Below are 12,863 nucleotides of genomic sequence, written 5' to 3' on the forward strand. Positions count from 1 at the left end.
TTGTTATCTATTGTGTTACTATTTTCTATTTTTATTTGCAAATTCTCATACTTTAACTTTGCATAGTTGGGAAAGGGCTCGTAAGTAAGCATTTCACGGTGAAGTCTACATCTGTTGTATTCGGTGCATGTGACAAATATAATGTTATTTGATTTGACTACTACACATGTTCAGAGCGCTGGCTCGTTAGCTGATTAGCTGGACTTTCCTGGAAGCTAACGGCAGGTGGGAGAAAAGAGAGCAACTGTTAAGACAGGTCTTTGTAACCTCTTGAACAACACTTTTCTCTGCGTTGGAATCTGGATGAGGAAATCAGGTCTAATCAGATGAGCCGGCCTAACTGGCCCTTAGGGTTAGGGTTCATCATCATATCTATGAGCCAGCAGCAGCAGGACCAGTGAGCCCAGAGCTCTACCTCTGATTTTACAGCATCACTCGTCAGTCACACCCTCAGCCTGCTGGGTAAAAAAACTCAAAGACTAACGGTATGGAAGAGGCATGGGAGGGGTGCTGATGGAGAGAATGAAAAATAGAGGGAGAGAGTATCCTTACTGAAGTCCAGAGTAGATTTGACATCTAGGACAATAGTTCAGCACAGTCTTGTACATCTCTTCATCTCCTCTGCCATCATCTTTACCATCACTGCACCCTCTTCATCTCTCCATTCTTCTTTCTTTGCCAGGGACGTCACAATACTTACTGCGATTTTAATGCAATTTAATGTTCCAAACATATTGCTCACTGCTGTAGAGAGACACGTGTGAGCACCAGAAAATGTATTTTGATCACCCAGGGAAATAAAAGCGCTGAAAACAACTTTCCGGGCGACCCAACTAATTTCGCAAAGAAATGTTATAGATACAGTAGTTCTTCCTGTAAAATTTGCGTCATACTGCAGCACAACTTGCGGGCTGCCGCAGAATTATATGGCACTTTATTTAATTGTCAGCCATTGTTGCCATTAATGCTAGTTAATGCAAGTTTGACCACCAGAGGGGATCTTTGAGAAGCATTTTACTTTTTGTAACTTTGGCTATACTAGAGAATTTAAAACCTTTTTTTTGTAAGAACATAGTATATGGGATTGATTTTAAATTTAGCTTAATTAATTTGATTAATACTACGATGTTTCCATTTCAAGTAAAATGAAAAACAAAACCGTTAGTAAAAAATATGATGTTTGTGTTTCCACACCTAATTGTCGGCTAACCAATACCCAAATGGAGATTCAGTGAAAATAAAATCTCATTGATTTACCAAAACCAGTTGCCATGCTCGTCTCAGAGCAGCGCGAAACGGTGCTGAAATAGTTGACCGCACCCTGGTAGGGTATTGCTTCAAATCCTATTATAAACAACTGGATGACAGCGGGCCAGAACATCATAAGTATACAATATTAGTGCAATTAAATTTGCCTACACTACAAATTTAAACATGTTTAACACATATTAGTACATAATAAATTCAGTGACAATCAGATCATTTTGATCTGATTACGCTCATAAAATCACTATGTCTCTAATCTATGATTATTTTTGTCCAATTCTCTGTGCGTTGATTGATGGGGAAAAACAGGCCTACTGTAAGCTACACTGCTTTTTTTTCAGAACAATTTGCTTGATAGCAAGATAAAATGTAGCTCTTAAAAAGTATAAAGATAGGAAAGTGGATAATGAAAATCGAAGTTTCAGAGAAGAATGTACAGAGAGGTATGCGTTCATCTCTCCATCTTTTCCCAATGCCAAGCCAGTGTCTTATTTGCAATGAAAATGTAGATGTTGGCAAAGAATTCAAATCTCAGACTAATTATGAATCTAAGCACAGAACATTCAGTGGCCTTCCCGCCCCATATAGAGGCCCGACGCAGAAACATTGAATCGTTAATAAGCTGCACACACAGCTTGTTTTGCGGACATATTCTGTAACTTAAACGGGTTAAATCTGCAGTTACAAGGAAGAGGGAAACAGTTGTGGACTTGTCATCGGGAAGACTTCAGCACACTGAATAAACGACAGGCAGAGGGACCAGGCCGCTGCATCGGCACAGAGGTGATAGAAGATTTTATCAAACAGCTAATGGACAACTTATCCACCAGATTTGAAGACTACAGCATTTAAATATATTTTTCATTTAACTAGGCAAGTCAGTTAAGAACAAATTCTTATTTACAATGACGGCCTACCCAGAACTCGTTACCTGTATAAAAGACACCTGTCCACACACTCAAACAGACTCCAACCTCTCCACAATGGCCAAGACCAGAGAACTGTGTAAGGACATCAGGGATAAAATTGTAGACCTGCACAAGGCTGGGATGGGCAAACACCCTCAGTCTGGGGCTCCATGCAAGATCTCACCTCGTGGGGCATCAATGATCATGAGGAAGGTGAGGGATCAGCCCAGAACAACACGGCAGGACCTGGTCAATGACCTGAAGAGAGCTGGGACCACAGTCTCAAAGAAAACCATTAGTAACACTACGCCGTCATGGATTAAAATCCTGCAGCGCACGCAAGGTCCCCCTGCTCAAGCCAGCGCATGTCCAGGCCCATCTGAAGATAGCCAATGACCATATGGATCCAGAGGAGGAATGGGAGAAGGTCATGTGGCCTGATGAGACAAAAATATAGCTTTTTGGTCTAAACTCCACTCGCCGTGTTTGGAGGAAGAAGGATGAGTACAACCCCAAGAACACCATCCCAAACGTGAAGCATGGAGGTAGAAACATCATTCTTTGGGGATGCTTTTCTGCAAAGGGGACCAGACGACTGCACCGTATTGAGGGGAGGGTGGATGGGGCCAACAACCTCCTTCCCTCAGTAAGAGCATTGAAGATGGGTCGTGGCTGGGTCTTCCAGCATGACAACGACCCGAAACATACAGCCAGGGCAACTAAGGAGTGGCTCCGTAAGAAGCATCTCAAGGTCCTGGAGTGGCCTAGCCAGTCTCCAGACCTGAACCCAATAGAAAATCTTTGGAGGGAGCTGAAAGTCTGTATTGCCCAGCGACAGCCCCGAAAACTGAAGGATCTAGAGAAGGTCTGTATGGAGGAGTGGGCCAAAATCCCTGCTGCAGTGTGTGCAAACCTGGTCAAGAACTACAGGAAAAGTATGATCTCTGTAATTACAAATAAAAGGTTTCTGTACCAAATATTAAGTTCTGCTTTTCTGATGTATCAAATAATCATGTCATGCAATAAGATGGAAATGAATTACTTAAAAATCATACGTGATTTTCTGGATTTTTTTTTTAGACTCTGTCTCACAGTTGAAGTGTACCTATGATAAAAATGACAGACCTCTACATGCTTTGTATGTAGGAAAACCTGCAAAATCGGCAGTGTATCAAATACTTGTTCTCCCCACTGTAGGTGTTCCTTTTGTCCAGGTGGGAAAGGGCAGTGTGGAGTGAAAGAGAGATTGCATCATCTGTGGATCTGTTAGGGCAGTATGCAAACTGGGTTTCTGGGATAATGGTGTTGATGTGAGCCATGACTAGCCTTTCAAAGCAATTAATGGCCACAGACGTGAGTGCTATGGGTCGGTAGTCATTTAGTTAGGTTACCACAGTGTTCTTGGGCACAGGGACTATGGTGGTCTGCTTAAAACATGTTGGTATTACAAACTCGTACAGGGAGAGGTTGAAAAGGTCAGTGAAGACACTTGCCAGTTGGTCAGCGCATGCTCGCAGTACACGTCCTGGTAATTGGTCTGGCCTTGTGAATGTTGACCTGTTTAAAGGTCTTACTCACATCGGCTGCAGAAAGCGTGATCACACAGTTGTCCGGAACAGTTGGTGCTCTCATGCATGTCTCAGTGTTCTTTGCCTCGAAGCGAGCTTAGAAGTAGTTTAGCTCGTCTGGTAGGCTCAAGTCACTGGGCAGCTCTCGGCTGTGCTTCCCTTTGTAGTCTAATGGTTTGCAAGCCCCGTCACATCCCACGAGCATCGGAGCCCGTGTAATATGATTCGATCTAAGTCCTGTATTGATACTTTGCCTGTTTGATGGTTCATCGGAGGGCAAAGCGGGATTTCTTATAAGCTTCCCGGTTAGAGTCCTGCTTCTTGAAAGTGGCAGCTTCAGACTTTAGCTCAATGTGGATGTTGCCTGTAATCCATGGATTCTGGTTGGGGTATGTACGTACGGTCTGTGTGGACGACGTCATTGATGCACTGATGTGGTGTACTCCAATGCCATAGGAAGAATCCCGGAACATATTCCAGTCTGTGCTACCAAAACAGTCCTATAGCTTAGCATCTGCTTCATCAGTTTTATTGACAGAGTCACTGGTGCTTCCTGCTTTCATTTTTATGGTCAGATTTGCCTAATGGAGGGAGAGGGAGAGCTTTGTACGCATCTGGGTGTGTGAAGTAAAGGTGGTCTAGACAACAAAAAAAACGGAAAACTTGGAACGTGCATAACTATTCACCCCCCCCCCCCTCAAGTCAATACTTTGTAGAGCGATCTTTTTGCAGCAATTACAGCTGCCAGTATCTTGGGGTGTCTCTATAAGCTTGGCACATCTAGCCACTGGGATTTTTGCCCATTCTTCAATGCAAAACTGCTCCAGCTCCTTCAAGTTGGATGGGTTCCACTGGTGTACAGCAGTATTTTAGTCATACCACAGATTTTCAATTGGACCGAGGTCTGGGCTTTGACTAGGCCATTCAAAGACATTTAAATGTTTCCCGTTAAACCACTCGAGTGTTGCTTTAGAAGTATGCTGAGGGGCATTGTCCTGCTGGAAGGTGAACCTCCGTCCCAGACTCAAATCTCTGGAAGACTGAAACGGGTTTCCCCCAAGAATTTCCCTGTATTTAGCGCCATCCATCATTCCTTCAATTCTGACCAGTTTCCCAGTCCCTGCCGATGAAAGACATCCCTACAGCATGATGCTGCCACCACCATGCTTCACTGCGGGGATAGGGTGTTCTCAGGGTGATGAGAGGTGTTGGGTTTGCACCAGACATAGCATTTTCCTTGATGGCCAAAAAGCTCAATTTTAGTCTCATCTGACCTATTTTTTCCCTTCACCATTTTGGACTATTGTGTGTCCATTACATGAAATCCAAATAAAAATCCATTTAAATTGCAGGTTGAAATGCAACAAAATAGGAAAAAACACCAAGGAGGATGAATACTTTTGTAAGGCACTAACACTTGAGTACTTAAGCATCGAATACATTGCAAACTGGGGGATTTTCACACCTACAGGCTATGACGAGTCTATTATCCTGCTAATAGGAAACATTGTTTGCATGATTGGCTACACCTGCTACAGTACTCTTGTGAAAATCAAGTGTTTGAAAACCTGTTTTCAAAATGCCTCCAGCTGTCCATTAGTACTGTAAATAAAAAACACAGCATCTACCTTTCCAATTACTTTTAGAGTTTGGGATTTACAGATGTGCACTGTGAGAATATCTAAAAAATTATAATAATAGCTTTGTGAGTAAGGATGCATTATGAAAGGAAAGTGACATGCACGGAAAACGGTGGTAATATTTTTCCTTTTAGAGACTGTAATACTGTACATGGCATCCAGGTCCCAGTCATTTTAGTTTCTCTTAGAATAAAAACCTCAGTGTACCAACAGTTTTAGTAAGTAATATGCTACAGTCCAGTTATAGCTTGTTCTGATCAAGTAGAAACAAAACAATAAGTGTTTTTTTGGGGGTGTGCATGCAGGACAGAGGAATAGCAATTCTTACACTATTATTCAGGAGGAACGAAAAATTGCCTGTCAATACATAGACCACGAGCCATCGAAAATCTCTTCACAACTATTTTGCAATCTATATGGCTCTCCGCCTTGGGACCCAAAAGCATAAATCAGTGCTCTAACTCCCACTTACGGTGGTCTGAAGCAAGGAAGCAGTGACACAGGGTACCGTACTAAACCACAAATTACCTCTTAAGTCCCGCAGCATAATCTCAAAACTTCTTATTAGTTCTATGTGCACTATTTCTATGCTTTCCGTTCTTAAGTTTCGTTTTTGCGTCTTTTACTTTCTTTTTAAAAAATGTTTTACACCAGCATCAAAACAGCTGAAAATACACATTTTTTGGTTGTTACGGGAAAATATTTCATGGTACAATGATTCTCTACATTATACTTGATTGTTATGTCACAAACTTGGCAAACTATTAGCATTTAAGCAACCAGTAAATGGCTGAGTGATTTCTGCATAGCACACCTTTAAAAAGAAGATGCAGAACAAACACTAGGATGAAAAATACCCGAGTGTTGGGGCATGTACAGCAGACTAGCGCTAGTTAACACTACTTCCAGTAACAAAAAAAGAAAACATGTAAGATATATATATATATAACTGTATCCATCACTAATAAAAGGTCAACATTCACATCAGTGTTGTCACGGTCGTTGTAAGGAGGAGACCAAGGCGCAGCGTGGTAAGCGTACATACTTCTTTAATAAAGAAAGAACACTGAACAAACTAACAAAACGAACCATGAAGCAAATATGAGTAGTGCAGACAGGCAACTAAACATAGAATAAGAACCCACAAATACCCTATGGAAATGGCTACCTAAATATGGTCCCCAATCAGAGACAACGATAAACAGCTGCCTCTGATTGGGAACCAATTCAGGCCACCATAGACATACATATCCTAGACTTACAAAACCCTTAGATATACAAAAAACCCTAGACAAGACTAAACTAACATACCCACCCTAGTCACACCTTGACCTAACCAAAATAAGAAAGAAAACAGAGATAACTAAGGTCAGGCGTGACAAGTGTTTTAGGTCAAATATTGCCAAAGTATATAGTTGCAAAATGAGCTCCAAGTCTCTATTACTCCGTGCCACTTCAGAGCACTCAGGAACCTCTCTAGTTACTAATGGCCCACACTCTTAAGTGTGTGTGTGTGCGTCTGCACTTGCGTGTGTGTGTGTGTGTGTGTCTGCACTTGCAAACCAATCAGTCTCCTCTTTTGTCCTCTTTTTCCTACTCATCTCTCACACCCTTGCAGAAAATACATATGCAAACTTGAAGGCATGCATACAAACACATTTGTATTCCGTCTGTCGGTCTGTCAGTGTCTGCGTCTCTGTTTACGTATGTGTGTATGTGAAGATAGAGAGAGAGAAAATAAAATGGGTCATGTGAGTCTGTCTTAACCCCTTTTCCACCAACTTTAACCATACATTCAACTTTTTCACACCTTTATATCTAAAAGGTATTGCTGGTATCAAAGTCAAAACTTTTATTGTTGCCAAATGTCCTAGTAATAATTTCTGCCTAGGGCTGTGGTGGTCATGACATTTTCTCAGCCGGTTATTGTCATGCAAAAGACTGCCGGTCTCATGGTAATCTACAGTTAATTAACAAACACATTTAGCATCTCTAGGTCTCAATGCATACAAACCGCATACAAGCTGCTGATGTATGCCGTTCGAACATCTAAATTTAAAATCAAATAAATTAATGTAATACACCATCACAATAAATCCATTGTACAGTAGCAGTCATGTTTGGACATAGCTACTCATTCAAGGGTTTTTCTTTTATGTTTCCTATTTTCTACATTGTAGAATAATAGTGAAGACATCAAAACTATGAAATAACACATATCAAATCATGTAGTAACCAACAAAAAAAGTGTTAAACAAATCAAAATATATTTGAGATTGTTCAAAGTAGCCACCTTTGCCTTGACGACAGCTTTGCACACTCTTTGCATTCTCTCAACCAACTTCATGAGGTAGTCACCTAGAATGCATTTCAATTAACAGGTGTGCCTTGTTAAGTTAATTTGTGGAATTTCTTTCCTCCTTAATGCGTTTGAGCCAATCAGTTGTGTTGTGACAAGGTAGGGGTGGTATACAGAAGATAGCCCTATTTGGTAAAAGAACAAGTCCATATTATGGTAAGCACAGCTCAAATAAGCAAAGAGACACGACAGTCCTTCATTACTTTAAGACATGAAGTTTCTTCAAGTGCAGTTGCAAAAACCATCAAGCGCTATGATGAAACTGGCTCTCATGAGGACCGCCACAGGAAAGGAAGACCCAGAGTTACCTGTGCTGCAGAGTTACCAGCCTCAGAAATTGCAGCCCAAATAAATGCTTCACAAAATTAAAGTAACAGACATCTCAACATCAACTGTTCAGAGGAGACTGCATGAATCAGGCCTTCATGATCAAATTGCTGCAAAGAAACCACTACTAAACGACACCAATAAGACGAAGAGACTTGATTGGGCCTAGAAACACGAGCAATAGACATTAGACCAGTTGAAATCTGTCCTTTAGTCCAAATTGGAGATTTTTGGTTCTAACCACAGTGTTAGAATGATGCAGAGTAGGTGAACTGATGATCTCCGCATGTGTTTTTCCCACAGTGAAGCATGGAAAAGGAGGTGTGATGGTGCGGAGTGCTTTGCTGGTGACACTGTCAGCGATTTATTTAGAATTCAAGGCACACTTAACCAGCATGACTACCACAGCATTCTGCAGCGAAACGCCATCCCATCTGGTTTGTGCTAAGTGGGTCTATCATTTGTTTTCAAGAGGACAATGACCCAACACACCGCCAGGCTGTATAAGGGCTATTTGACCAAGAAGACAATTGATGGAGTGCTGCATCAGATGACCTGGCCTCCACAATAACCCAACCTAAACTCAATTGAGATGGTTTGGGATGAGTTGGACCGCAGAATGAAGGAAAAGCAGCCAACAAGTGCTCAGCATATGTGGGAACTCCTTCAAGACTGACACGTTTTTGGTTACTACATGATTCCATATGTGTTATTTCATAGTTGATGTCTTCACTATTGTTCTTCTATATAGAAAATAGTAAAAGTAAAGAAAAACCCTTAAATGAGTAGGTGTGTCCAAACTTTGACGGGTACTGTATATATATTTATTTGTATTTTATTCTGTTATATTCTGTTATATTTTTACTATAAAATATAGGCTGTGTGTTGACTGATCAGGTAGGTGTGTCGTCTGTTTAATGAACAAAATAAATTATTGATTTAATTTGGATGGTGCAGACCAGTAACATAGGCCTAATTAAACTCAAAATATGCTAGTCTATTTATTTGAAAATACATTTTATTAGTCTTATGTTTCTCATGACCTGCATAAACTAATTAGTAATGGATTTATTTTTGATGGTGTATATTCTCAATGGACTTATTAAAATAGATGCCCACCCACATCTGCAAACCACTAAAACCACTTGTGACCGACATGCGCACTGGAGGTATAAAAGGCCTATGCAGGCAAAAATTAGGTAATGTCCTACTGCCGCCTGTTGTAACAGTAGATGACCGCTGGCTCGGATGCCTAACAGAATGTGTGTGGCCATGGCTGATTCACATTCTCCGCATTGGAGCAGGCGGCGAGGCTGGCTTGGAGGGTCCCTCTGGGTCTCTCTCCTTCAGAATCACTGATGTGCGCGCACACACACACACACACACACACACACACAGCCCCACTCTCGAACTTGAATACCTCCTATGTACTCTGTAAAAGTGTATCTCCCTCTTAAAGTGTATGAGCATATATGTATGGTCAGTGCTGTGTGTGTGTGTGTGTGTGTGTGTGTGTGTGTGTGTGTGTGTGTGTGTGTATGTAAAGAACAGCCTGTGATAATATTAGTATTGATTCAGTGTGGCCAGGCTTTTAATATCAGGGAGACATAGTGCTGAAGGCGTGCACTATTAAACCTCTCCAGATTCCTATCATATCTCTGAACCTTAATAGACCCAGTGTGCTTGCTGGGTCATGGACACCAATGACGACTTTGGTATGATGTTCGTGTGTGTGCTGACCTAATTCAGTCTACACCAGAGTGTGTGTGTGTGTGCGCGCATGTTCTCACCACTACTCAAAAACAACAGTAAAACAGGAGTAACTTCATTAACACACATACAATCTAATGGCAGGAGAAAGGAAAGCAGTTTTCAAAACAGACACAGATCTGTGTAACACAACTCATGTCTGCTAGCAGAGATGCATGCCAACACTGCATTACCCGTCTGTCTACAGTATACCACTGGCTGATGGAGTCATTATCTATATACACATCAATCTATCCCCCTGCAGGTTCTCACACATCCATCACACTGCCTGTATGGCACTCTGCAGCCCAGGAAAAAACAACCAGAATGATTGTCCACTTCTACAAGATAGTGCTTTCCGCCCTAAGGAAGATGTGCCATGGGAGTCAGGGATGCATCTCAGGGAACAGTGCTATTTTCTGTGAGAGATGATCACCTCCCTCTCTCAAGAACAGGAAATGGAGATGTAGAGAGATTTCTAGAATGACAAGATGAAAAAAGCAGACTCGCTGTCGCAGTCTCTGTGTATCAGAACACAAGTGACCTTTCCATATTGAAAGTACAAGACATCCCGGACACACACACACACAAGTATGGTCGCACGCACACACATGCAAGCGTACACAAAGAAATGTGCTTATGTCACACACACACACTGCAGGAAGGAGTCTGTCATTGAGGAAAAGGTGCAATCCCAAAATGATCTGTAATAGGGTATTTGGCTAATCAGGCATCAGATGTGTTTCAGCAACCCTAGACAGTTGTATGCTGCTGTAGCTCTCCAGTGATGCTGGCATGTGCCTGGAGCCCAGACAACCTAGCAGATCATCGAACACCACAAGTTAACATTGAGATATGACTAGACAGGTCCAAAATACAGATGACCATGTCCTTTATCAGTGTGGTCAATGAGAAATAGTGAGAGATTCTGCCACAGCTACAAGCCTTTGACGGAAGCTCAAGGCATCTAGAGAAGCTCTCCACAGTCCGGAAATGCATTGATGACAAATGTAGTAAAAAAAAAAAAAAAAGCATAGTAGCTGCATTGTTCCACTTGAAAGAATGTCACACAATGTCCCACTGAACATCAGAGTATCCCAATTACAACCCATGTACCCTGTGACCCAACCACATGAGAGCTATGCCACAGCCAGACACTCTGTGTGTGTATATATCATTCATAGAAAATGATCTACTCTGCTATTAATGTCACCTACAAGAACAATCGCCAATGGGGCATGGTGGTGCATGTTCTGAATGCGTCTCCATGCCTTATGAGAGACGCACGTTCTAGTCGCAATGGGGTTTCTCCATAAAAATACTTAATGGGCTTTCACTGCTGTACAATGAGCTACAACAATTGTACTTGCCACTTGTATTTATGTAATGACGGACTGTTGTCATTGATTTTATGGCAGAAGGACAGACAATGGTGTAGCCTCTGTCAATTATTCTAAATCAAAGCATTGCAACATTTCCCTTAGAAACACCTATGAAATTATAACCATATATGGTTATTATGTTGCCTAACTACTTAGGTTAACATAAAGCCACTACACTTACCCGCAGATTCTTTGAGTTATTCACGCTGGCCATGGTAGTTCAAAGACGAAGACTCCTAATATCCAAACAAGCAACACACTTATGCAATACCAGGTTACAAGCAACGTCCCAAACAGCTCGCACACCCAGAACTCTGATTCCTCAGGAAATAATAAATCAATCGTTTTTTTTGGGGGGGGGGGGGGGGGACTGTAGTAGCCTATGCTACAACCTGTTTTTGTATTATTGTCGTCCGTTCCCAAAAAACGGATACCCCTGGCTTGCGCAGGACCAGCGGAGAATGTGGCGGTCATCTGCCCGACCTCATCTCGGCGCTGTCATCCGAAGCCCCTCCGACTCGCTCTTCAGCACCGGACGAGTTAAGACTGACTGCCGGGAGGACTAACCGGAGAGGCGGCTGAGGAGGCGGGTGTGCTGTGTGCGCACACCGGCAAAGAAGGCTGGAGCGTGGGCAAGGTTTGAAAATAAGGTAAGCGTGTGTGTCAAATCCGTTGCTGACTGTGCCTATATCCGTCCACCTATGGAAAATGACATCCTAAATAAGAGACTGCATGTGCAGTTTTCGAAATAGTGACACATGAAACAGTCACTTCCCGAGCAATACCAAATAACTCAAATCGTATATGTGTTAAAAAGGTAGGCTTGCATTGTTTTCTTACGGCGCATTAGTCCACAGCTAAACTACTGCCACCACAGTACCGTAAATCCCTGAAATCTCTCGCCAAAATTTCTATCGCTCAATCAAATACATTTCGAGATTCCATTACCTGTTTGCGATTTGGAGACTTGGTGTGGCAGTTGTGTGAGTTTCTGGACCCGTCATTGCCTGGAATGTGTCTAAAAATGATCAACCTGTTGTAGGTTATGTTTGGAAAATATGACACTTACTAGAATATATCCAAATCAAAAATCCGTATTTAAAATCAGGCACTGTGACAACATTTCACCTCAATACAGTGCGAAATATGCAAATAAAAACATCTAAATAGTTGTTTGACATTTCAAACAAATAACTATATTTAAACCAACCCTACTCTAGAAATAAAACATCCGCCTGAATTCCCTGGTCTTTGCTAAATTGCATGGCCCTGTGGGTGCACTGGGAAGTTGGTGTGCGCTGATGCACATCGCGCGGTGGCTGGTGATGGGATGGACGCGTTTTGCAGCCTGCTGGAAATGAGAACAGAGTAAACGGATGAGCACTACATAATTAAATGTGAGAACAAACAAGCTTCAAATACAGCGACTGCATGCTCTGACATACGTTTAGAGCAAATCCATTTGAATTCAATCACTTTTTGACAGCATCCCTTTTGATTTAAACAAAACTTTCAATACATGTTTACCCATGGAAGAATTGGTCAGACACTGACTTTCTGGACCTGAATGCCAACAAGAAGATAAAAAGTGCTCAAAGTTGACACATTTTGCATAACCCACCATAGGAAATCCATGTCTTCACCAGAAAAGATAAAACGGATGA

The 12,863-nt window shown here is 41.9% G+C and overlaps 1 protein-coding gene across 11 annotated transcripts in view; it reads right to left on the reverse strand.

Moving 5' to 3' along the window:
- Positions 1-12,863, reverse strand: part of LOC110535022 (rhotekin) — a 126,301-nt gene that overhangs the window by 45,515 nt on the left and 67,923 nt on the right. For 3 of the 11 annotated variants that reach the window (XR_016484489.1, XM_036935482.2, XM_090190174.1), the window contains exon 1: positions 11,381-12,090. The exons of the other annotated variants lie outside the window; for them this stretch is intronic. Coding sequence is in view for 2 of the 3 variants with exons in the window: in XM_036935482.2 (XP_036791377.2) it covers positions 11,381-11,413 (33 nt within the window). In the remaining variant the exon portion in view is untranslated. Of the gene's footprint in view, positions 1-11,380; positions 12,091-12,863 lie in introns of those variants that run through there. 11 annotated transcript variants of the gene reach the window in all.

Source organism: Oncorhynchus mykiss, chromosome 11, assembly GCF_057628025.1.
Source record: "Oncorhynchus mykiss isolate SJ-2025 chromosome 11, ASM5762802v1, whole genome shotgun sequence".
In the NCBI taxonomy this organism is placed as follows: domain Eukaryota; kingdom Metazoa; phylum Chordata; class Actinopteri; order Salmoniformes; family Salmonidae; genus Oncorhynchus; species Oncorhynchus mykiss.